Here is a 26,264-nt window from a genome sequence, read left to right on the forward strand (position 1 = left end):
ATATGCTTTTATTTTGAATGATCTGAACCGGAAGTGTGGATAAAGGCGCTCTCTTATCAGGTAAATCTTTTCTTTTTTTTTAATATACTAATAATTTTACTGAATTTTCGACACCTATAAATGTCCAGTTTAATTTATGTAAAAGCTTAATACTATTTAAACCTGTCGGTATTCAAAATAATCCGTTTTATCGTTGTAGTGAAGCTTTGAAAAAAAAAAAAATCAAAAACGCTAGCTAATATTTAATATCACTGTGAATCTGTTGCTGTTGTCAAAGCCGACCGTTTTGGATAGCCGATGCGATGCTGTTATTTTCCACGGTTCTGAAACACATGTTAAAGACATCCAACTCGACAGAAGACGCGCTCAGGATGCGGAGGAGGCTAAACGGTCAACATACGCACTTGCTTCGTCCTCTTGGGCTCGGCTGCTCGGTGTTAACGGACCGTAATCTTGCCAGCAGAAAGTGGGGCGGTTAGCCGGGAGGCTATGGCGAGGTCTTCCTCTTGTTGTTGGTTAGCTGTCTTTTCATAGCGTGGTTACCCCGGTCCTGCTTGGCCGCTGATTGTCAGTTGGTCCGCCGGAGACGACGCGACCTTGGGGACGCTGTCATGGATTTGACTTGGTTGGCCGTGGATGCTGGTCAGTTCATCAACCGCGCTGTTCAGGTAATAATAATAATAATAATAATAAAGGAAACTATTATGTGTTTTTCCTGGGCTTTAATCTCAACCCTAAATCAGCGACTGCCCTTACTAAAAGAAAAGTGCGCAGTTAAGCAGTTTGTTAATCAATGTTACCCTGAAATTCGCTCCAGTACACTGGAGAGAGTCTAGGACAGGCCGAGAGGACTGAGTTGGATCCCGGACTGGAGGAGCTTTTATCACGGGCGGACGCCACCAAGACGTGGACGGACCAGATAATCTCCCAGACTGAGGCTTTACTGCAGCCAAGCCTCGGTAGGAGAACATGAATTGATTTAATGAAGCTGCCCTGATTCATTGAGCAGTTACAGATGTATACATACCCACTTCACTAACAGTTGGTCCTGTTTTTGCCACAATTAGCCCTGTTTTTATGATCCTGAACTCTAACCTGTTCACTGTATCCAAATATATAAAAGGTGAGAAAAAAGATCTGAGCATCATAAAACATCATCTCATTAAGAGTAATGGAGATGGTTTCCCTCTTCCGAGGAAGGTATTCTATGGAGTATTTTTAAAGACATTTACAATGAAGATGAGAAATATTTAGATGACCTGTAAATATTTATGAAGAAAATGCATCTGGGATGATATCAAGCAATTTCCAGCTGCCAACATACAGATAAAAGCAGAGTCATCAAATCCCATCAACTTACTGTTGTGGTCCTGAGTTAGCTGAGAGTCTTTACCTCTGGGACCAATCGTTTCAGCTCTCTTTGTCCTCCCACAGTACATGCATACATCTTCCTTGATGTCTCTTGTTTACTTTGGTAGCAATTGGCCTGTTCGGATGAATAGAGATGCTTATTCTTTAGCCTGTTTGAATCCAATTACGTTTTCTAATGGAGTTATGAGTGGATGTGGTCTGCAATCTATCAAATAAAAGGTACATTCAGCTGCCAGATGCATCCAGGATACATTTTCAGGTCATGTCTCGCTGAATTTATCTTCCAAGGGTTTATAGTCTTCTTGTAAAATCATTTTTACAATGATATTTATTATATGAAACAATATTTTAGGACCTTCTCCTTGTGGAAGAAACTATGAAACCAATGCATTACAGTTTAAATCACAGGGATGAACTATGTTTTGAGAGGTGTTGTGTGTGTATTGTTTATTACCATTTTTATTAATTGTATTGTCACAGGTGCATCCTTTAACAAATGTACATGATAAAAATTGTCACATGGTGTATAGAAAATGTAGCCACTGAATTTTGATGTGACCTTTGACCTCTGATACACAGGAGTGCGGTTAGAGGACCGGCTGTATCAGCATCTGGAGTGGAGCGTCCCACCCCGGCCTCGTGCCGTTGAGTTACTGGGAGATCAGATGACTCAGGCCGGGCTGGAGATTGGATCAAACACACCTTATGGTGAGTACACACTCACCAGCCATTTTATTAGGTACATGCAGTTTGCCAGTACAGGGTTGGTTACCAAGCAGTTGAGCAGGAATACCTAATAAAGTGGCTAATGAGTACGTGCATTTTATTGATCTGCGAGAAGGATCTCAACTATTTTCACATGTTCATTTCTTTGCTTATTCTTGTCTTTTTTGTGTTATGAGTATATATTGAAAAGTTGTCACTGTGTTGTATTTTTATGTTTCTCTGCTCAGGTACTGGATTGATAAGGTGTGGAGAGGCTCAGAAGCAGCTCGGCGAGGCAGAGAGGAAGTTTGTCCAAAGCACTAACGTTCACTTTCTCACTCCCCTGCGGAGTTTCACTGAGGGGGAATACAAAGCCATACAGGTAAACACATGCCTCTGTATCACATGCACACAAACTCGCACCTTTATTGTGATTATCACAGCAGTGATTAGGTTATTTTACGCTGTCACCCAAAATAATATTTAGTTTATAGGTTATTTGTAAAGTAAACAAGATCGCTTGTTCCTAGAATGAACGCAAGATGTTGGTGAATAAACGTTTGGACTTGGATATCACTAAGGCCAGGCTGAGAAAAGCCCACGAGGCTGAGCAAGAGGCCAGAGTGAGTTACACCTTTACATTATTACATACTTTTCAGTTAGTCATACTCTGACTAAAAGCTAAACATGTTGATATTTGACATTACAGTTCTTGTATCTTCTGTCTTTTTGTCAGAACCTAAATGCCAACCCACTGGAAGATGACTACTTGTCTCATGTCTCCTACATGTTCAGCTTCCTGCGTGTTAAATGGCTAAAGGTCAGCAGTTCTGTGTAGGAACGTGCATATTAACAGACGCAGATGAAATTGTTGTTCAATCTTCAAATAAGGCATTGGTCTTCTTATGTCTCTTTCATGCAAACAGATCTGGGCTCAGGAAATCTCACAGGTGAGTTCCTTATCAGTTTAAAGAACACAGGATCTGAAATGGTCTTCATACAGTATATCAGTGAGGCTCTCAGCAGTAATTGATATGAATATGGAGCTGCTGTTAGCACAGACAATATTTCCTTTCTGTAGTTTTCTGTTTGTTTAGACTTGAGCTCATTTTAAATGTTGTATTATTTCGGCAGCCATTTTTAGAAAAATAAGAGAAAAACCATACAGGTGTGTGTGTGTGTGTGTGTGTGTGTGTGTGTGTGTGTGTGTGTGTGTGGGTTTGTATGTGTAGGCAGAGATGGAGCTGAGGATTTGTCAGAGTCTTTACAATCGACAGTCAGAAATCACAAGAGCTGTTGTGGAAGGACTCAGCAACACACATGTACGTACACTTAACGAGTTCAAATTTGTGTTTGTTTTTTTTTACTATCTGTTTCTTAAAGGAACTGTTGCTTTTTATATTTAATGCTTGTGGCTCTTTACCTTGTTGGATATGTTTTCCTGCTATCTACCTCTACAGACCAACCATATGCGGAGCCTCACTGACTTTGTGGATGCTCAGGCTAGCTACTATGCTCAATGCAACCAACATGCTCAGGAGCTGCAAAAACAGCTGGCCAGGTCTGTGTAGTCTCATTTCCATCTTCAGAAGAGGAAGAAGAATAGCTTCATTTGTATAGCGCTTTTTAACACACAGTTCCAAAGTACTTCACAGTTCGAATTAAACCATACATGTACATGTTTCAGCATACAGACACACAGTCAGGCATACAGTCTTATGCCCGACTGGCCAAAAATAATGGGAGAAAGCTTAAGAAAAAGCAGTTTTTTAAAACAAATGACTCTTTTGCCTGACCTGACAGGGCGAGGAAGACTGTTCCAAAATTTAGGCTCTCCAACATCAGAAGTGTGGTCCCCTCTGGATTTAAAATAAGAGCAAGGAGCAGTTAAGATACATTGATAAGATGATTAGAGAGGCCAACTAAGGTTATAAGCTCTTGGTAGCTGAGCTGTATATACAGGAGCCTGGCCACGTAGGGCTCTGTATGTTATTTATTTCACTAGAAGCCAGTGAAGGAAAGCAGAAAGGTTGCATAAAAGGTTTCAAGATTTCATTTTTGCAGTGTTTCCTAGAAAAAAGATTGGATGAGCCTTCTGGTGTGAGATTAAATTTCTGTTTTTATTATATTTATACCTTGAGCTGTTTAGGTTTGTAATTTTTCATACAGCACAATGAATCTCCAAATCATGGCTGTCTAAGAAAACATGTATTTTCAGTTTTGGTGTTTAACAGTTATTTTATAACTACAGTGTGAATAAAACAGGTTATTTGCAAAATTTCTTTAAAAAAATACAGTTTGTAGTGAGATTTGGGTCAAATCCATTATATTTTTGTATCGTTTTTCTTTTAATTGAAACTGAATAAATTAGAAGTTTTAACGAGCAGATTATATAACTTCAGTACAAAGTAGAAAATATTCAGGACATTTGGTCTTCTAAAGAAACCAGGACTACAAAGAATACTTTATGATTTGAACATGAGTGGATTATATTTATGGTTTTATTTCTCTGCAGCATTTCAGCTGTCTTCTGTTCCAATAACTGGCAGTCTGCAATTAGTAATCCCGTTGGTCAGCCATCAACAAGCAACCACGAGGCGAATGAACCCATCAGTGCAAATCACGTCACTCCGTTACCTGTGCTCGTCCACCAGCTTCCAGATTTCGACCAGGACTCGTGGACTTTAAACTCACCACCCCAAACTGTGAAAACCACAGCAGATTCATCTTTCAGTGCACTTCTGACTCACCAGACAAATAACAACAATAACAACATCATCATCTCCACCACCAGACAAACACCCAGCAACCATGCACCAATCTACAGCCAGTCAACAACTGTTCGAGCGATTGATCGTGTCTCTACACCAAACCAAACGGATCAGCTCCAAGCACCCGGCAGGACGGCCAGGATGTCTGATGCTTCTCCTGCTTCTACCCAGGTACTAACATTCAATACAACATCTTCAATAAGCAATGGTGCAGCAACAGCAGCCTCCCCGCCTTTACAACCCAGTGCAACCTGTAGCATCAATGAAGGAGATGTCCAGGAGTCTTCGTCAGGCCATCAGGATGTGGGCCAGTAGAGACGGCAGGTTGGGAACATGGCATCAACCCAGAGTATTTCAGCTTTGACTTTAGGAATATACACAGTGATTATATCATGTTCCAGTTTAATTAATCCCTTAGGGATTATAATGTGAAGTTGTTGAAGTTGCTTATTTTTTAAAAGCGTAATATAGTGCCACAATCATTTTAGACTTGAGCTTTATCCATGTATTATTCATGCTGTGTGAACATGATGATGGTAGATGTAAAGTCTGTTCTGTGTGTAACATTTCTTGGTTTCAGGCTGGAAGACGAAGCTAACAGACTGTTATCATTTTGCAGTGTAAAGTTGTTTTCAGTTAGTGTCTGTGAAACTGATCTTTTTTTCTTTCTTTTTTTTACGTTCTGGTCAGTGAGAACTAAGCAAGCTCTGTGCCAAGTGTATGTGTTGGTGTGAATACATGAATTTTACTGTGTCTCAGTGACCGTGTGAACTTGTGGTAATACTTTGGCCCAAACATGTGACACCTTTAGAAAGAAGTGTATGTGCATATATGTGACTGCCACCTTCTGACTCTTGTTTGTTAAACATGAGGTCATTTTCCATACGAAACACAGTTTCACTTCTGTCTGAGCGCATTTGCATTGGGGAACCCAGAGGTGACTGGACCTTTGTGCTTCTTCATACGCGCGCTGGGTGTTTTCCCACGCATACACTCATTTTTCACCCTTTACCTTCTTAAAGCCCCCATTTGGTCAAATGGGTGGAAATTTCCACGTCCAGATGTTGTTAATTTTCTTCATGAGGGCAGACCTGCCTAACGTGGGTCTACTCTGGAGGGACTCTGGATGGAAACAAATATTAATGTAGCACTGGCTGTACTGAAATAATTGCCTACAAGCTCAATGCTTTTGTCCCAGTATGTAAAGATGTGTGTGGGTTTGTGTAGTCTTCATATCAGAGCTGCTGCCAGTTTCAAACTACACGCACGCAGTCATGATTCAGCCACGAGTCGTTGAGCTGACGTCAGTGTGGGTTTGAGTTTGCGCGTGATTCATGTGAAGATGTGGAAATAAATATGCAAACAGTGATGTCATGCCGGTCTAAATCAAGTGTGGCGTCTATCTTTGTTCTCCAGTCAAGGTGTTTCTGTAATTTCCTTGTTAAAACTACAGTTCATATAGCTCACTTTCCCATCATACCAGCCATCTGTCTTAGATTTACACGCAGTGACAATATTTTCAGACTGAGGTCTTGATCAAGCCTCCAAAAAATTCTGTTTGTTTCACTGTTTCTGACTCACTGCCAAGCTTGCAGTTAAGCTGGATTCGCTTCACTTTTTCTTTTTTACACAAGAGTGAGATCTCCTTTTGTTTTACATGAATCACAGCCTTTCAACACATGCACACAAGCTGTAATAGTTACCCAGAATTGCTGACAAAAGTGTGCATATGTGTGTCTGTTTTTCACTCCCACTTAACCTTTTTCCTGTCTAGAGCTGTCCAAATAGATTAGATCAATTAAGAGCAGTTGGTGTGATACTGATCAAAGCAGAGCCTGCGGTTCATTAACACTATAAACAGTTATATCTTACGTCTTTACAGGGGCTGAGGTGCAGCCATCGCTGAATGCAGATTCAGTTCTTGCTATTTTTTCCCCTACAACTCAGCAAGGAAAAATAAATCTGTCCCTAAATGTTCATGAGCGTTCTTCCTCTGCACCGACAAAACAAGTCCCTGTCACAATTCCAGCATATTTTTATATTTCCGGTTCGCACTTTGTCCTTGAGCAGATCTCTCATAAGTCTTGGTATGAATCTTTTGTTTGATACAGGAAGGAAAGGGACGCTTTGTTCATGATGAGTGAGTTGGGGAAATGGATAAAGGAAATTTTGATTTTTTATTTTTTTTTTTAGCTTATTTGGTTTCTTCTGATGCTACCTGAGGGGCACATGTTACAGATGGGTGCAAACCCTCATAGTTTAGTCTGTAAAGGCCTCATGCTAATGCATTGTTATTCAAAAATATAATTGAAATTCACTAAAGATAAAGGCCAGATTTTCCTACCCATGCTTAATAAAATAACAATAAAAAGAAAACAATCTGCATAATACATTTATTATCTTGTTATTTCTATCACATGATTTGTCTTCCCTTAAAAATATAAATGTCCCCAGTGTCTGTAAGAGCCCTCCTTATCTACATTCACCACGAGTTTGATTGCGAGACCAAGCAGAGAAAAATAATGAAGGTGGACTGATGTTTATTAGAAGATGTACTGATATTCAAAGCATCATGTCATCTGTGCAGTAAGAAAATCTAAGTGGACTGAGCTCATAACCTGGAACTACTCACTCAAGTACAGTAAGGTGCTCTAATTACTTTGATATTATTTTTAAACTATCTTAGCTATAAAGAAGATTGTTAGATAACCTATACATTAAAAAAAAAACCTTTTAAAACAAATTCTAATGAAACCCCATCTACCTTGTTTTACATTTAGATAACTACACCTTCAGGTGAACTACAAAACATGACATATTGTTCAGCCATTGTTTATCCAAAAAATAAGCCAAAATGCAGAAGCAGTGTGTGGAGAAACTAAGTACAGCCTTAAAGCTTACACAGCAATTAAGACCGTAAACAGCAGCCAGGTGCTGTTAATAAAATGCACTTGATTATCGATCATTAGCTGCTCTAGAAACGCAGACGTTTTGGCAGCTTGCATGTCTGAAACATTAAGGTCTGTGTCAACACGGTGCCCTGAGGAAAGACATGAGCAGTGATCTTAGACATTTTTTGCCCGTTATTCTGGAAGAGTTATTTGAAGTCCATCATTCTATAGTAACAAAGATTATTCACAAGTGGAAAACATTCAACACAATTGCCACCATTCCTTGGAGTCGACCTCAGAGCAAATTCACCCTGAAGCCAGACCATGTAATGCTCAAAGAAATAAAATAAAAAAATGAAATAAGAGTAACATCTCAGACTCTACTGGCCTCGGGTAGCATGTTAAATATTAAAGTTCATGACAGTACAATTAGATAAAGACCAAACAAGGATGGCTGTCAAGAGAAAACCTCTTCTCTTTTTAAAAAGAAGCAGCAGAACATCTGAAGTCTCCAAAGTTGCATCTGAAAAAAGACTTCTGTAACAATGATCTTTGGACAGACGGGACCAAAGAGGTCATAATGTACAAAAGCAAACACAGCACATATAAATGCTCTATCATGGTAGAGCAGGAAGGAATGCTGAGCGTGCTTTCTTTTTCATTCAATGCTTCTGTATTTTGGCTTAGTAAATATTAACATGGTGTAATATGTCGCATATTTTTGTTCACGCAAAATTGTATTTACCTAATTTTAAAACCCGCTAAGGACCAGATATTTTTTTATTATGTCCTGATATGTAAACCCTTGGATCTAGTTTATTTTTAGCATCACTGTATCCTGTGCGGTGTTTTATTAAATCATGCAATGATGACTAATGCAATCATTTTAAATGATTAGACACTATTATAAGTCTGCTATATGATTTCAAGGACTCTACTGTTTTACGGCATGCTCTATTTTAATAATAGCGCCATATTTGCATGTTTTCCTTCCCTCCCTGTCCCACATATTGGTAACAAAAAGCGTGTACACCCAATAATAACACTCAGTTCTCATAAAATGGTCTGTGTGATTTTGCACTGTTACCATGTGGTTTGCGCAACAGTGAAGTCCTGTTGCTGTTTTACATTGCCTGTTTAATGCAAGCTTAGCTGACAACACCCATTGTCCCATTTTCCCTAACAGCCCTGTTTCGTCAGAATGAGCCAAATCACAGGATCTGTTTTCTTCTAATTTCCCGGCTCTGAAAATTAGAGTCAGGAAAATTAGAGTGAGAAAAGCAAAAGAATGGGGGGAAAATGCTTTAGAAATCTAAGTCATCACCATCTTTCTCTCACTCTCTCCCTTCCTTTCCATCTTTTCCCACATCTCTGTATTTTTTGTCCTCCCTTCATCTCTCATCACCCCCCCCCCCGTTGCCAGCTGGGAGTGTTTGCTGATAAATGTAACTCCTTTCTGATGATTCATGTGATGGCTTACATGGAAAGATGACCTATAAAGAGGAAAAAAGAAGTGGAAATCCTTTAGACGGGATCGAAGAAGGAAGATGAAAATAGCGACACTATCGGTTTCATAAAGCTCAGTTGTTAGTTCTAACATGTAACTCTTCCAGGGAGCTTATTCAGTTCTGTTTTACAGAAATGGGACAAGGAATTGCATACGCAATAATGACGAAAGACAAACCTGACCTTCTGTACGTTTCCTCGCCCACAACTCAAAGTCTTTCATCTTTTTCTAAATCTTCAATCCATCTTTTCCTGCAGGTTCTCTGTTTTCCTGAAATAAATGTGCCAGCTTCACAGTTGTTGCTCCCACTGCTACAATTATAGCCGCCCAGACAGAGACTATCAGGAATAGAGACCGGCAGACGTGCTGACATGTGCAGTAAAGCGGTCACTCTGGAGGTCTGCAGGGAGAAGAGTCAGGGTTTTTCCTTTGACCTTGACCTGTCCTACTTCTGCTGTTTAGCCACAACACCTGTTGATCAGAGACCTGAACATGCAGCTGGTTTTACTAAGAATGCAATAATGCTATTTCACAAGCATATAATGAAATCCAGACCATTCAGTGTTGCAACTTTTCCACGTTAAGAGGTCTGATGGTTGTGCAAACTGTACATGGGGACTCAGTCTATCCATAAAAAAGGTACGTTTTACTAAAACGAAGAAGCAAGTTTCTAGGAATGCCTTCTTCCACTTGCTCAAGGTCCCTGGGGGGGTTAACTCATTTAACTGGTGAGGCACTGAAAAAGGTTAGTCTCTGTGGAGCCTTGTTGGCTAAAATGACCTGTTCTACAGCCCAGCTGCTGTTGTAGACATGTTGTATATGCTTATCTGGACAGTTGTTATTGTGAGATTAAAATTTAATACATATGTTTATGTATTCATTGTTAATAGGATGTCCTTATAGGTCCCTGATGAGCTCCAAAATGCTGCAATGTTGGAATACTGACCGATCGCAAAGAGATCATGTTTGTCCAGTAGTAGTGTCTCTTCACCAGCTGCCTGAAAATCAAAATAGAATTTGCAATTTGTGGTCTTACATACAAAACTCTTATTGACAAAACTCTGTATTTCAGAGACATCATAGTACATTACCCTGATCTATGAACCTGTTAAAGCACCAAGGGCAATAAGGGAGGCAGAATCCTCTTCAGTGAAATCGGTTTTCAATCTGTGTTCAGAAGATAGCTATTGGAGGTAATTTAAGATTAAAACTTTAGGCTTATCTTAGTTGACCCTGAATTCCCCCTTAGTCGTGCTGCTATAGATGTTCAGGCATCTGGATACCTGCGCTGAGCACCTTCCCTCTGCTCTGCTTTGCATTTATGTCTCACTACTGCACACTTTCATCTCTATGCTTTCTCTCTGATTGTACCTGATATTTACCATGCTGTGTTTACTACATTTAAGCCATTTAAATTTTGTTTTGCTAGTTTAGAAATATTTAAAAATATTATGCATGTAATATTTTTATTTCAATTTATACTTATTTGATTTTATTGTATTTATTTTGACTTCAGATGAGTTTTTCCTTATTAGGTAGTTATTATGTCATATGTACACATATGGCATTCTGCTTCTGCTTAACTTGTTATATTTTTGTTGTAAATATAACAATATGACAGCTGCCTAACTCTGGGAGATATAAAATATATCTTCTGCTGAGGCAGATAATTCACCTCTCTGATTTCTGCTTCATTGTTGTCACTGGGAGTTTGCTCAGTGAGGACCACTGAAGGTCTTTATATAATATGAGCGAAAGTCATGGTGCTACACATATAAAAGTGAATTAAATTAGAAGAGCATACAAATATCTCTTCAAATCAATTTAAATATAGCCATGATGATGTAATGTCGTTGTTAATGAATAAGAATTTGAAGGCTATGCATTTATCTGGCAATAATTACACTGAACTTGGACATTTATACACTTAGATATTTTATTATACTACTGGTCTGTTATATAGAAAAAAAATATGGAAGATATCACTAAAGATATCTTCCATATCAGACTTTGATTAAACAAATAATATGATATAATAATAATATAATAAATAATAAACTGAGTTGGGAGACAAATTTTAAAATGACACAACGTCTGCCAAATGGCGTAATTGGAGTTATGTTAAATGTCAAAGCTACTGCAACAGTGTAAACGTGTCATTACATCAGCAGACTGACTCAGAGTCTAGAGATGGCTTAACTTTAACAAGCGCACATAGCCTGTCCATCTCCATCGTGCATGCTTTTTGTCAGCCCCTGTGAATTATGACATATTACCTCCGCTGGAGCATTACTCACTCATTCAACAGAACCAGCTCTGCCCCACCCCTCCCCAGCTTGGTCCCCCCTCCTTCCTTCTCTCAGGGTTTATAACCCAGCAGCTCCAATAGTTGGCTAACTCAGAGGTGCTCTACATATAGTGAAGTAGGTGACTAAGTAAAGACAGAGCAGCTGGAGTGTGCAGGAGCAGGAAAACTTGCTGATAGAGGATTCTGATGTTTTCAGATATATGCGCTGCAACCCAACAAATCTTAAGAAAAAACATGCATAAGAACTCCATCATGCATGTGTTTTGGATCTGCCTGGTGCTGTGTACGGGTCCATCGTTGTGTATAAATGACATCGAGTATGAAAGAATCTATGAAGACAGCTATGACAATGAGATCCCCCTGGACCAGCAGGAGGGTGAGTTTTATTTCTTTCTCTTTTTTTTCTCTTTTCTGCTCCCTGCTTGTTTGAACAGATAGATATTGTGATGAATTTCTCTTCAGTTTTACTACGCTTTACTAAACCGAGCTAATTAAAATTTTTACTGTTTAATTAAATTTTTAATAACACACTGATTTAGATATGTCTAAAGGTCAGCAGTTGTGTTTATTAAATTTGGTCTAGAGTATTTCTTGGTCCAGTTTACTATAATGCACCATATTTAAATATTTGATGTTGTAAAGTATATTTTTACTCAGATGATACCATCTTTGGCTTTCACAGTTTTATCAGGTGAGCATCAGACTTAATGAAACAGACTTACCAATAACTGGAACACATACCTCATACCGTGAACACAGAGCACAGGCAATAAGCAACCTCTGTGATTTGAGTCCACGTAAAGAATGCAAACTGGTAGCCTCAAATACCTACAGAAGGTGGACATTTCACAGTTTAAGCCCCCTCTGATGTTTGTCAGGTCCCTTTTGCATCGGTTTTCTTCGAGCGTCCAATCTCAAAGACTTCGTTGCTGTACCCCTAAATTAATGAGGTCCCCTGATGTCATTTTGGGATTGTAGCACGTGTATTTTATGTGTTCTTCATGACCTTTACATCTGTGTTGAATAACTCCCCAAAGCCATTTTCATACTTCACAGTGTGTCCAAACTTAAACTGGCATCATATCTGTGAAATACATCCAACTCTAATTACTGCTGTATGTTTAGCAGAAGTTCAGTTTTAACACCTTCTTGCCTTCTTTCCGTGTACTCGTTTCACTGATAAAGTCCAGTCAAATTATGACAATAAAGTAAATCTCCTTTTTTGGGGTTATATATGGCATGTGTTAATTCTATGTAATGCTTAAATTGCCTTTTGGAATGAATAATCGATGCATCTATGTGGTTGTGTGCAGGTGAGTCTCCAACTGCAGCATGCCAAACAGATTTCTCCCGCTGGGATAAACTTTTTATCGCTCTAGAGGACTCCAACATGAGACAAAACATGCTGCTGGAATCTGTGGAGCAGTGCTGCGGGGGAACGGCGTCTCTTAAGACCCAACTGGAGAAGCTGACGAAGGGGATGTGTCAGCAGTGTGCACCCAGCTTGGAAGCAGCTTGCAGGGTACATGCAGAGCAGGCAAGTCTTAGGCTGCAAAAGAGTTTGGTGGATCTCAGGGATGAGGAGGAAGAGAGGGAAAGAAGATTAAATGCAACCTTGCGGATGCTCCTACATGGTAGGCACCAGGACGATGCTTGGCTGAAGAGGCTAGAAGAAATCATTTCATCTGCATCTGCTGACAGCAGCATGAGAGACCAGCCAACACCAACACCTGACGGTTTGGGAATGAAGCTCTTCACATCTGGCCTGAAGGAGCAGGAAGTGACCTCGCCGGTGAACATAGTCACCGTGGAAAGTGCTCTGGCTGCCATAGCAACAGAGCTTCAGAGGATTCATAAGCAGCTGAACAAAGTGATAGAGCAGGTAGGCACGCTGGGAAAGGGCAGAGGAGACACATGAATTGCCCAAAGGAAAAATAAATAGTAAAAGCTTGACTGGAAAACTCCTATTGCAGATGATGATTTTGCACATGTTGTTTGTATTTCTACCGCTCTGCCTTTTTATAAAGCCTCTGTTACACATGAGATCGTTTTTGTCTGGTGACAATGAGTTTCAATGTACCATAAATGTCATGGGTTTGCTATAATGAATAAAAATTAACTAAACAACTGAGTCAGCCTCGTGGAAAGGTTTCCTCCCTCCTCCCACACAGTGTCACTTAATTTTAAACTGTGTATTTATGTTCACGTCCATGCCCACTCTTTCATTAGTCTAGGTTACTACATGTGCTTTATCTACAAGTGCCAAAGTTTGCACCACTTGCCTTGGTGTTTGTGTAGTTGTGGTGTGGTCTGCAAATCCCCAAACCCACAAGAAGGTGTGTCAGTGATTTGGGATTTTTATTTAATTCATAGCAGGTCTCTCCCACTCATTAACTGCTTTAAAAGTGTCTGAATAGAAAGAGGCCACGACTTACGATGCTCGGAGTGTTTATGATTTGTGAAACCCTGCCAGAAGTATTACACTGCCACCAGTGCCTCCTACAGCTTCATACACACACGTGAATGCGTGCTCATTATTAAAAACCACAAAGACTGACTGTTGTTATGGCTAAAGGGAGTTTCTGTATACTTTACAGTGTCTGTGTATCCGTTTTTGGTCTTAAATCCTATTTTCATTCATTTTTTTAATGTACTTGCACTTCTGTTTGGATGTTTTGTTAAGATGAAAGAGGAAATTAGGCAAAAGGTACATCAGTGCAAATTAAAGTCATACTAACCAAATACGTTTTATTGTTAGCTAAATTTATATTTAATTTATAGTCGGTGTGGTTCAAAAGCACTCCTAGGTGATAACAGCAGCATTTAAATTTGTAGGTGATCATTGAGCTTGAAATCCACCATCCATCGATGGATCAGTAGTAGGGCAAAACTAACTTGTTTCACAGTCCTCTTAATATGATATTTGTATATAAAATCACAGTCAGTCAAGTAAAAATTAAAGCTAGCAAATAAATTTAGCAGAACATGAAGCACTTTGTTTTTCTATGGTATTTACTAGTGTAGAATTAAAAGGCAGAAGAAGAATGTAAACATACGTTAAGTTTGTCCTTTACACAGTGCTTACTCACACTAAAGCACTGAGCAAAGTGCAGCAACAGAGTATTTTAATGCGGCCAACACACTGACATCACAGAAACATTTCACTAGTGAAACACTCATGAATGTCTTCAGATGCCTACTCCCGTTCCCAAGTGTTTGTGGGCATGAAAGCTTCTTTTTAAATCTACAGCTGCCTCGAGAACTAAATGCAGGATTAGACTGTTTTTGGGGGGCGTTTCCTTGGATACAACTAACAAGATGGAGAGGAGTGTAGAAGTTATATCTCCTATCAATTCTTTTACACCTGTTTCACAGCGGTACCTGGCATACGCACAGAGACACGCTGGTCTGTTCAGTGTGGAGGCACCTGTTTTAATTAAAAGTCTCCATCTGTGCGATGTGTGATGGGGGAGTTTGGTGAATGGAAGTTATATCGAGAGAAAAAGAGCAACAAAGAGGAAAGCAGGAGGTTAATGATGAGGAAAATAGACGAGGAACGACACAGAAATGTAGTGATGGTGCTTATGTGTCATGCAGATCGTTATTAGACATAATAACCGTTCCCCAACACACGAAACAGTGTTTTTATCAGCCAGCTGGCCAGACACGCCACAATAACCAACCACCATCAGCCCTGCTTGCTACCCTGACATCCTCTCATTCTGCTGCTTCCCTTTCATCTCTGCTTTGTCATCGGCCATCACCCCTCCACCGCCCACCCACCCGCTCCTTATCTGTATGCCAATCCCATCATCTTCTCTCCCTCTGTCCCCATTTGTTTTCCTCTGATTGTGTGTCTTGCCCCTCTCCCGAGCCTCCAATCTTCCAGGGTTTTTTTCTGTTCTTTTCTCTAAGTCTTGCTGGCAGCCAAGAGGCAAATAGATGGCAGCAGTCCTTGGCCGAATCTCAGTTGGCAGCAAAAAGTGACTGACATCACATTGATTGTTAAATGTACTCAGTACACACACACACACGTGGGGTGGGGGGAAAAGAGGGTGATAGTGATTACAAGTGGCTACAGAAATGTGCTGTGTTCATCAGAGATTTTAATATCACATCACTTGGTCACTGTAACAGACAACACCATGTTGGCACTTTTCCAAAAGCAAAGAGGATGATACCAAAAAAAGCTTCAATAAACACTTAGAAGTCTCTCGTGTACACTGGAAACAATCTCATGAAGGAGCAAGTGAACGATAAGAGTGACAGTGCTGCAAGGTGAGAGGAGGTGTCTATTTGATGGGAGAGTCCAGAATCTCCTCATACTCCTCCCTCTGCCGACGCCCACCAACTCGAGAGGGGAGCAGCTTCATTGCTACCAGCCAACCGACACTCAGGATGACCATCACGCTCCCCACGACCTCTGGTGCAGTGGGAGCCAGTGGCAGTACAGCCAGATGCAGGAGCATGGCGATGGGTATCTCCAAGCTCTGAGAGGCGGAAACCAGAGCCGGGTGGAGTCGGGTGAGAGCGTGCGTCATTCCCAGGAAGGCTACGACCGAGCAGGCTGCGAGGCCCAAGACCAATAACCAGGCTTCAACACTCATTGGCCAGGACCAGCCCTCTTGTAGCAGGGCCAGAGAGGCTGGGGCAAGTAAGCAGCCTGTCCAGCTTACTGTGAACAAAGCAGTCCCAACTCCCACCCTCTCCTTCAGGGAACGATACCCAACCAACGCTAGTGCCATCCACAGCCCTGCAAGCGCTGAAAGAGACCATCCAAATGCACCCCTCCAGAACACAGCCGGATCAGTTGGCGAATCTGAATTGGTCTCATCTACTGCAGGAAGTAACACAAGCCCCAAGCCACACAGCCCTGCAGCTATGGTGATCCCATCAGCCAATCCCAGCCTCTCTTCTAAGAGCAGGAAGGCAAGGGTCGCTGATAGTGCTGTGGTCGCCAGACGCCAGGTTGTTGTAGCATTTCCAGGAGAGACGAATGTTAAGGAAGAGTAGGCGCAACAAAGGGAGAGGGAGTAGGCGATGCCGTAACAGAGTAGACGTAGTCGATAGCCCTCTGGCCCAAAAGGGTTCTCCCCCCTGTGCAGTGGTACAGCCAGAGACAGGAGCTGTACGATGGACCGAACCAAGAGTAGAAACAGGGGGCCGAGGCTGAAGCGTTCGGAGGCCACTCGAGTCAGAACAATCAAGCTGCCATGTGCCAGCGCCGCACCGAGCAGGCCCACCCAGGTGAGTCGAGATGCAGACACAGAAGCCTCACCGAAACTGGCTAGCTGTTCCCCAACCCCTTTCCCAGACCCCTTTGCTGCTTTGGCACTACCCTCACTCCCTTCTCCTCCCCCCACGGTTTGAAGTTTGTGGGCTGTATCTTTGTCGTTGTGTCTTGAGCCAAAAAGAGTCAGGGGCCACTTCCTGCTCTCTGTCAGTTGTTTCTTATCTGACGTCTCCTCCACGAATGAGCCAAAGTCCTCAAAAGACGGAGCATCGTCATAGCCATCATCCCCAGGTTGGGGAAAGTGTGTGTGTACTCCTGGCTGGGGGGCATAGGGTGTGTGGGTGGCATATTTGGCTGTAACAGTGTGAGGGTGGATCTTTACTCTCTTCTTAGAGCCACCCAAGAGGTGAGTGGACTCCATTTTGAAACTTTAGAGAAGACACCTGTAAGGAAAAACAAAACACTTTTAGCTCAGCACATAATATATAATTCACACGTGCACAAATCCTCTCTCCTCTTTCCCCTCTCACAACATCCCGCTGTGAGATTCTGCTTGATATCTCATATATCTTTAATATCCGAGATAATAATAGCAGTGACTCACATCTTCCCGTGTGCCTGCGTGTTTGGCAGGGAATGTACGTAAGCTCTACCCATGTGACCAATCATGACTTTATTGTTTTCTGTGTGGTGATACTTTGAATTATATAGAACAATTATGTCCTTGCAGCACTTCTACATCCTCATGGATAGCTCGACCTTCGTGGGGGCTCAGAGAGTGTTATGGCAATGACAGTTACATAAGCAAGTGCTTCCTGCCTCATTTGTCTTCAGTCTTTCTCTCTCTAATGACTTTTGCCTCATTCTGTCGCTTCCCATTGTCCTCCCTCACTCACTCTCGTTTGTCAATTTGTGAAAAATATTACGCTGGCATTTAAATAATGTTTGTTTATTTCCTTGTTCATAACATCATTTAACCACCCGCTTCGCCACCTTTTTATTTCTCCCTCTCTCTTTAACTCTCTCTCCAGGCTACACATATTTTTTTAGGGCTTTTTGGCATTTATTGTGTTAGGACAGTGGAGAGAAGACAGGACTGAGAAAAGAAAACAGGGGGCAGACATGCAGTAAATGCCCTCGGGGTGGATTTGAACCCAGGCCTGCCTGAGCGTTATGGTAAGCTCCACAGCCTCTTAAGTGTTGTGATTACTGTGGAACAATATTGCTATGCAAGTGCAAAAGCATAGAGAGCATATGGCTCAGTTATTTCCCAAGAGATATGATGCAATTGTCCCCAAGTAAGTTTACAGTAATAAAATGACTCTTTATTTTGGTGTATTTTATGAATAAAGCATCAGACAAGTATTACTAAGTATTACTGTACCCGCTCATTCAGCCTCAACCAGCTCATCTAACAAAAATGACTTGTGAGCACTGTTGACACAGACTGTAGGAGAATCACATTTCACAAATGACATTTTCCCTGCAAATTGCACATAAAATTGAAGTTGGCGCACGATTCACAGGTTTCTACAGCATCTGATTGCTTGGATGTGAAATATTATCAAAACTCTGATTTAAACAGTTGTTTGTTTTGTTATTTTTTATGGCAAAAAATAAGCAGTTTCTTTTAAAGAAATGAACTATATATGGACATATATATATATGATTATTTTTTCTTCATTATGTTAAATGTCATTTTATATCACTATATTACAATAATGATGTGTCGGAATGAAACAAAAAAGGCCATTTATTGATAAATTAACTTAAGATAATTGTGTTTGGTTTTTGGTTATTCTGGTAATTTCTCCCAAATCAAGCCGATTTTAACCCTCTGACTCTGGCACCAAACAGTCCTGCAGCAGATGACATAATTCACCAGGAGATGTCAAGAGGAAAACTACCATCGGGTAAACCACATGACAAAAGAACATCTCTTCAGACCAACACAAACTACATTTCTGCATGACAAACGTCCTGAGCTCAGACTATAAAAAACAGCATTTCACTATTATTATAATTTCCTACTAGCAGACGGACTCAAAGCCAGTCGTTTTGGCAGCTCGCTGTTGTTTCTCTCATCATCAGTGATGCAGTCATTTCAATTTGGTAGTAGCAGGGGGAATTTGTTAATTTGTGGTTATGTGCCCTTCGTGCACTCTCTCTTCATGTATACAGATTATTCCACAGCACCTAACATGAATTGGTGTGTTTTAAAAACAGCTGGGGGGTTAAGTAAGGGCTGTTTTTTTTAGCTGTTTGCATCTCTCTGGTTAATAGCAATTGCCCATAAATAATTGAATATAAAGTGCTTTGCATATACCTTTTTTTTAAAGATGATCTTTGGAGCTTGTATAACATAAGTAAACTATACTTTAGACAAGTCCCAGGAATATGGCGAGAATATAGACTGAAATGAATGATTTCATGATTTCCCTATGTACTTCACAGTTTGCTGAATCAGGCAAAAAGCCACATATGTAAAGTTGTTCTGCTGATATTTTAGAAGCTCTCTTATCATGTATGCTAACTGAAGGTTATCGGTAACCTGATCAGCTCCTCTGTGAAAACACAAAGAGCAAAAAGAGATCCGGATATATTCCTGTCTGCCTTTTCTCTTTTCAGTCAGTTAAATATACTCTGCTGGATGATGCAGCCAGCCACTGCAATGCTGCTGCTGCTCCTGCTGCTGCTACTCCCAAAACCTTGTTTTACACCTTACACAACCATTAAAGTGGTTCGCTGAAAGACCTGCAAAATCTGAGAAAGGAAGCAATTAAGCTTGCATTTCCAGAGAGAGAGAGAGAGCCCTTCTGATTCAGTCTGACGGAAAAGATAAATCGTGCACAGTCCTCTCTGTGCATCTTGTGTATTTCATTTGACATCATCATCTTCTAAGGGCTTAAAATCAATAGTATCTTTGAAACTGACTATTTATAGAACAATCACTTAATGGATGGCACTCTTATACTGTAACTAAACAGACTGGAAAGCATATGCAGCTGTCAAAGGTAATACAGTTAAAGTATGACTGATAGGCTGCTTAATATTATAGAGGAGGGAATAAATGGCTTTGTGTTATTTTCTTAAGGGTTCATGAATGCTGGACTCTCTGTAACCTATGCTTTTCTCAAGGTTAGGCTCATCGATGATGCGCCCCTGTGACGCCAGAAGGTTGAAAAAAAAAAAAAAAACCACGGGCGCGCACACACTCACACACACACGTACACAGAGTCATAGCGAAAAGCAGAGGGTTTGTGCTACCGCATTTAAAGCCACTTAACCAATTCCTTTCACACTATGAAACACTATGTCCCTGCTTGTTCCGACATCATAAGCTGCTGTCAGCAGCTCCAGGGACGACTGCTCGATTCTTGGACCTGACGCAAGGAGATATTTTGGCCTACATGCATCAAAAATCTCAGTCTACCTTACAATGACAGCCCGACCAGTGACCCACGGCCAATTCTTGAATGGGGAGAAGCGCGCGCTCGCTTACACACTCTGCGTGCGCTCGAGGATTGGCACAACACAACCGAATCGATGTCGACTTCCCAATTAGCGGTTTACTCTATTCCCGGTAATAATGGGCTATAATTAGTAACCACCAGGTGGGTTATGCGTATTTTAAAGCTTTAGAAACACCTCGACTCACCTGCTTTCCCTCAAGCCAGCTGACCACCAGGTTGAACTTCACTCTCGGGCAATCTCAGTCATTTACTGAGCACCTCCAACACTCCATCACCTCGTCTTGGCCATTTGTTCATCTGTTTCTTCCTCCCTCACCTCTCCTCTTCTTTCCCTTGGAGCAAACGGAATTTTCCGCAATGGCACCTGCGGTCCCTTCACCTCACTCTGCAAGCGGAAAACGCGTGTTTTATAACAACCTGCTGCCCTCCATCACTCTCTACACTGATACAGATGCTCCTCCTCGGCTTGTTCAAAGAGAGAGCGAGGGAGAGAGAGAAAGGTCTAATCATAACGTCTGAGCATGCGTGACATTCACCGCACATCTGATCAATCTGTTACCCGTGAGAGATAGAGACTGGCAGGAAAATAATTTCATCGAGCACAATTATTATAAAGTTACGATTATGCTAATGATCGATTAATCGATTATTCAAGGCTATTTACATTGTAAGGTGAAGACCCTTCAATAATACAGAGAAATTATCATCAGCTTCACCCATCTTTTCTGGCTGGATGAGAGTTATTCCCCGGAGCTCCATTAAAGCCTTCACAGACAAGCCTAGACTTTTAGCATATTAATGGATTTTGGAATAGTATGTCAACATTTATAGATGGGTGTCTGACCACATTTTTAAGGTCTTGTCACGCATTTTAAAATTTAAAGTAATGATGATGGTAATGAAGAAAAAAAGATTAAAGAAGGTCAGCACAGTTTTCCTCCCCGCCTTTTTAATTCAAACGTTGCACAACCTCGCACATTTTCATCTTTCTGCAACCTGACAGTAATTGCTTTGACATTTTGCTGCAGAAACACTTGTGTGCTCTGTTTTCTTTTGAGCTATATTAACCTTTAGCAAATGTAGCTGATGTTGTATTGGATCTTCGTATTGTTTAAGAAAAAAAGCCTCCAGCTGCTGTTTCGTTACACGCAAGGAGGATCCACTGGGACTCTAGGGTCAATATTAAGGTCAAATACACTGTGTACCCTATCTCCATGTTCACTAATTGACTCAAATTTTTAGATTATGGACATGACGCAGCCCAAAATTGGTCTCTTTTCTACTTGCCTCATTTTGTTCCTTTACTTTGTGATGAGGATGTGTGCGAAGACTTAAACACTAGTCTGTATGGTGCTATTGGATAGCTGCAAAAATCTGTTAAACTGTGATGCAGATTATTCTCTACTATTCACTGACTCAAGGACAGTTTTTGTTGCGATTCACTGAGTGTGTCATGTATTTGATTGCACTGAAAGTTAAGGTTCAGTTTCTCAGACGTGGATTTAATGTAAAAAGAAATTTCACTGGACCTAGTCATTATATTTGTCTTTTAGTTTAGCACTAGGTTTAGCCAATGTCTTGGAAACTGGCTGTAAGAGCTTTGATTTCTTTCTCCTCAAAGAATGTTTTTGTTTTTAATTTATGCACCCGCCCATGTGAAAAGCCAATTACCAGCGCAATATTTTGCCATGTAATAATTCATTTTTAAACATCATGTCTAGCTGGAACAAGCTGGACCGCACACAAAATTTTAGCTTGGTCTCACTGGCCCTGCTCACATTAAAAGTCATAAACAGCTCCATGAAAATCTAATCATTCAGACTGCAAATTTGTAATGTTTATTCATTAAAAAAAAAACAAAAATTATGCCCAGATAGCTCATTAAAATGAAAATAACAAAGCCAAATTGAGCCGTGGTTCTAAAAGTTAATTTTCTTTTACTGTTTTTTAAATTTTGAAATGTCTCTGTAACTGTTTTTATAGTGACCTCTTTTCTACTTTCTTTCTTTCTTTGACCCTCTCTTTCTCCTCACTCCTCTATGCATCTGGTTTAGGCTGTTTCACTGAGGATGAGGAGGACTATCTAGTGTTTCCATGGTTACAGTGAATAAGAGTGGATCGGACGCAGCTATTTGGGGCACTGTTTGAATCCAAAGGACTGCAGGTTTTGGGAAAAGGTTCATGATATCCAAAGACCTGCCCTCCAGGGAGGAGTTGGTGTGATGAGATGAGAATATGCTAAGAGAAGAAGAGCTGAGCTGACAGCAGGGAGAGCATAATGGGTGAGGGGTAGCTGGGTTTGGTGGGAGCAGTGAAGCAGAGAGAAAAATTTGGGGATGATAGAAGGATGGAAAGTACAGGAAAGGATATATATATATATATATATATATATATATATAACGAGGGTGGGATTAAGTGGATTGTGTTTTAAATAGATCGCTTTATTGAAGTGGTTTTTATATATATATATATATATATATATATATATATATATATATATATATATATATATATATATATATATATTGGTTGTACCAGCAGGTTGTACCTGCTGCGGAGACTCAGGTCGTTTGGGGTGGAGGGCCCACTCCTGAAGACCTTCTATGACTCTGTGGTGGCTTCTGCTATCTTTTATGGTGTGGTCTGCTGGGGCGGCAGCATCTCTGCTGGGGACAGGAAGAGACTGAACAGGGTGATCCGAAGGGCCAGCTCTGTTCTAGGATGCCCTCTGGACCCAGTGGAGGTGGTGAGTGACAGGAGAATGGCGGCTAAGCTGTCATCCCTGTTGGACAACGTCTCCCACCCCATGCAGCAGACTGTGACAGCACTGAGCAGCTCCTTCAGTGGGAGACTGCGGCACCCACGGTGTGGGACGGAGAGATTTCGCAGGTCTTTCCTCCCCACTGCTGTCAGACTCCACAACAAAGACTTTAACTGAACAAACACACACATCCACACATGTGCAATAACACTAAGTGCAATAATCTTTTCTGGCATCGTTGTATTTTTACTCAGTTGTATATAGCATTCGTATTCTATTTTTATCTTATTGTATATTTTTATTCTATTTTATTCTACTGTATATAGTATATTATTTTATTCTATTCTGTACAGCTGTGTACTGTATTTATTCTTATTGTATTCTAATTTTTGCGTCATAACTTTTGCACTGTCCACTTCCTGCTGTGACAAAACAAATTTCCCACGTGTGGGACTAATAAAGGTTATCTTATCTTATCTTATATATATATATATATATATATATATATATATATATATATATATATATATATATATATATATATATATATATATAAAACACCCAGCACGCCCCTGCGGGCGGTTTATCCTTCAAGCTCGGGTCCTCTACCAGAGGCCTGGGAGCTTGAGGGTCCTGCGCAGTATCTTAGCTGTTCCCAGGACTGCGCTCTTCTGGACAGAGATCTCCGATGTTGTTCCTGGGATCTGCTGGAGCCACTCGCCTAGCTTGGGAGTCACCGCACCTAGTGCTCCGATTACCACGGGGACCACCGTTACCTTCACCCTCCACATCCTCTCGAGCTCTTCTCTGAGCCCTTGGTATTTCTCCAGCTTCTCGTGTTCCTTCTTCCTGATATTGCTGTCATTCGGAACCGCTACATCGATCACTACGGCCGTCTTCTTCTGTTTGTCTACCACCACTATGTCCGGTTGGTTAGCCACCACCATTTTGTCCGTCTGTATCTGGAAGTCCCACAGGATCTTAGCTCGGTCATTCTCCACCACCCTTGGGGGCATCTCCCATTTTGACCTCGGGACTTCCAGGTTATACTCGGCACAGATGTTCCTGTACACTATGCCGGCCACTTGGTTATGGCGTTCCATGTATGCCTTGCCTGCTAGCATCTTGCACCCTGCTGTTATGTGCTGGATTGTCTCTGGGGCATCTTTACACAGCCTGCACCTGGGGTCTTGCCTGGTGTGATAGACCCCAGCCTCTATGGATCTTGTGCTCAGAGCTTGTTCTTGTGCTGCCATGATTAGTGCCTCTGTGCTGTCTTTCAGTCCAGCTTTGTCCAGCCACTGGTAGGATTTCTGGATATCAGCCACCTCCTCTATCTGCCGGTGGTACATACCGTGCAGGGGCCTGTCCTTCCATGATGGTTCCTCGTCTCCCTCCTCTTTCTTGGGTTTCTGCTGCCTATATATATACATATATATAGGAGCTCTGCACTGTCTGTCTCTCTTGCTCCATCTCTGGACAAGAAAAAATTAATTATAGAGTACAGGGAAGGAGTGGCAGCAGAGGACGGAAAGCTCACTTTGAGTGCACTAAACTTGGGTTTTGCATTCTGGAAGCAGTCTGTCTGCTGCTTCCTTCTATGTATTTTCCTGTGAGAGTGTCTTTTTTCTCAGTCTCCCTTTTGAACACATATTCTCTCCCTCTGCTTCTTTATTAGGCTCATACGCACTCTCACACACACATTTGCACATTATGCCACATGTCTGCCAATTTCACAGTTTGATTCTCAGTCAGTTATTCTCCTTGGTTATTCCACAGACATTACAGTTCCACTTTGTAACAGTTTAATCCACAACTCGCATCCACAGTAAACAAACAAAAAATACTTCAGCATTAATCCTTCTTCCTCTTTCTCTGTAGACTAGGGCTCTTTTTTTTTAGCCTTGGCTGTTAATCGGCATGTCATTATTCAAAGCTAGGTTTCTTCGATGTTTGACAGCTTCGTATTAAACCCCGGGCTAATAAGTGAAGCACATCACCAGACAGGACACATTCATCGAGCAGACCACTGGTGTAGAGAGGACAAATGGGGTAATTAAAAAGAAAAATGGGAAAAAATCTTCAACTGAGATTCAGATGGGGATAAGATGCAAGAAACTGGGAGCCTGGGCTGTTGGTGTATGACACACAGGCTGCAGCAAAAAACCTTGGCTGTGTCCACTACCATCTGTGTGTGTGTTCCAGCGACGGAGGTGGATGTGACGGACGATGACGGCCTGATTCACAAGCGCTGTTGTGATAGACTCAAATGTTTGCTTTTTCTACTCAGCAAATATAGCACTCAGCCTCTCATACATTTTGCATTACCACAGTGGCGATAGAAAGAAAAGAGTAAGGGAGGGTGGGGATGACATGAACATGATGAGATAAGGGGCAAAGGATGAGAGGCGTTTGGAGAGTCTGGAAATGGATGTCAGAGAGGCAGTGAGTTAAATAAAATAGCTTCAGGAGTGAGAACGCTACAAGCAAGGTCAGAGGAAATTAAAAATAGGACAGGCGTACAGGCAAAGAACAGCCATATAAAGCTTTTCTGTTAGTCAGCCGCCCTAGAGATGAGATGAGACAGAGCTAAGAGTAAAAAAATGTCTTTGCATAACTCAATACGTCAAATGATTACGTCTCGGTCTAAAAAACATTCACCCTTGAAGCGCTCGGATTTCCAAACAGATAGAGATGCTTGTCACTGCTATTGGATACTGGTGTCATAACCTGAGATTACCTTGACAGTCTAAAAGGGTTTTCTCAACCGATGCTGCACCACACAGCCTCTGTTTCCATGGTTACAGCCCCAGAAAAAGTTTATAGATTATGACGGATGCTGTTGTCGGGTGTGTTATGAGTGTGCATCCATGTCGTGTGCGCGTATAGATACTAGTTACCAGACGTCCGTTGGTTATGTAACACAACACTGCGCCATGCATACAAAGGTTTTTCTCAATGACACAGCTTAAATATGGCAAAGATTTGAACTGGAATAACCCTGGCAAACGTCTGCACAATATGTTGAGATTTCTAATGTTGAGGATTTGGGCGGCCCAGAGGAGGAAAAAAAACTTGAAAAGCCAACGAAAAGAAATGCAATACGGTGCAACACCCTTCTCATACAGATATAATGTGAGTTTTTTCTGAAAAAAAAAGAAAAGGCTTAATACTCAGGGCAAATCAGCCAGACAGTATCTCATTTGTGGTGTTATAGTGTGTTTATATGTGTGTGCTTGCTGCC

At 41.2% G+C, this 26,264-nt stretch overlaps 3 protein-coding genes across 5 annotated transcripts; 2 read left to right on the forward strand and 1 right to left on the reverse strand.

Annotated features, from left to right (window-relative positions):
• LOC146686189 (endophilin-B1-like) lies at positions 1 to 11,804 on the forward strand. Of its 3 annotated transcripts, none has more exons than XM_085440590.1 (11): positions 1 to 60; positions 278 to 668; positions 818 to 959; positions 1,951 to 2,079; positions 2,325 to 2,458; positions 2,607 to 2,699; positions 2,813 to 2,896; positions 3,003 to 3,026; positions 3,309 to 3,398; positions 3,537 to 3,637; positions 4,592 to 5,609. In XM_085440590.1, exons 2-11 carry the CDS (start codon positions 612 to 614, stop codon positions 5,160 to 5,162), a joined length of 1,425 nt encoding a protein of 474 aa, XP_085296716.1. In that variant the 5' UTR covers positions 1 to 60; positions 278 to 611; the 3' UTR covers positions 5,163 to 5,609. The 3 variants fall into 3 exon arrangements, with proteins under 3 accessions (XP_085296716.1, XP_085296717.1, XP_085296718.1); XM_085440591.1 differs by having other exon boundaries at positions 22 to 60; positions 358 to 668; XM_085440592.1 differs by lacking the exon at positions 1 to 60 and adding an exon at positions 11,750 to 11,804 and having other exon boundaries at positions 106 to 668; positions 4,592 to 5,018.
• Positions 11,788 to 13,681, forward strand: LOC146686190 (uncharacterized). The gene is made up of 2 exons (XM_085440594.1): positions 11,788 to 11,929; positions 12,867 to 13,681. Exons 1-2 carry the CDS (start codon positions 11,788 to 11,790, stop codon positions 13,469 to 13,471), a joined length of 747 nt encoding a protein of 248 aa, XP_085296720.1. The 3' UTR covers positions 13,472 to 13,681.
• A 1,958-nt stretch (positions 13,682 to 15,639) lies between these two features.
• On the reverse strand, positions 15,640 to 20,744 carry slc35g2a (solute carrier family 35 member G2a). Its single transcript, XM_085440593.1, has 2 exons — positions 20,445 to 20,744; positions 15,640 to 17,229 (listed from the first exon to the last, which is right to left on the reverse strand). Exon 2 carries the CDS (start codon positions 17,205 to 17,207, stop codon positions 15,846 to 15,848), a length of 1,362 nt encoding a protein of 453 aa, XP_085296719.1. The 5' UTR covers positions 17,208 to 17,229; positions 20,445 to 20,744; the 3' UTR covers positions 15,640 to 15,845.
• Positions 20,745 to 26,264: the final 5,520 nt, after the last annotated feature.

The sequence above is a fragment of the Copadichromis virginalis genome, linkage group LG19 (assembly GCF_057382275.1).
Source record: "Copadichromis virginalis isolate Kocher_CV1m ecotype Utaka linkage group LG19, C_Virginalis_male_GT1.1, whole genome shotgun sequence".
In the NCBI taxonomy this organism is placed as follows: Eukaryota; Metazoa; Chordata; class Actinopteri; order Cichliformes; family Cichlidae; genus Copadichromis; species Copadichromis virginalis.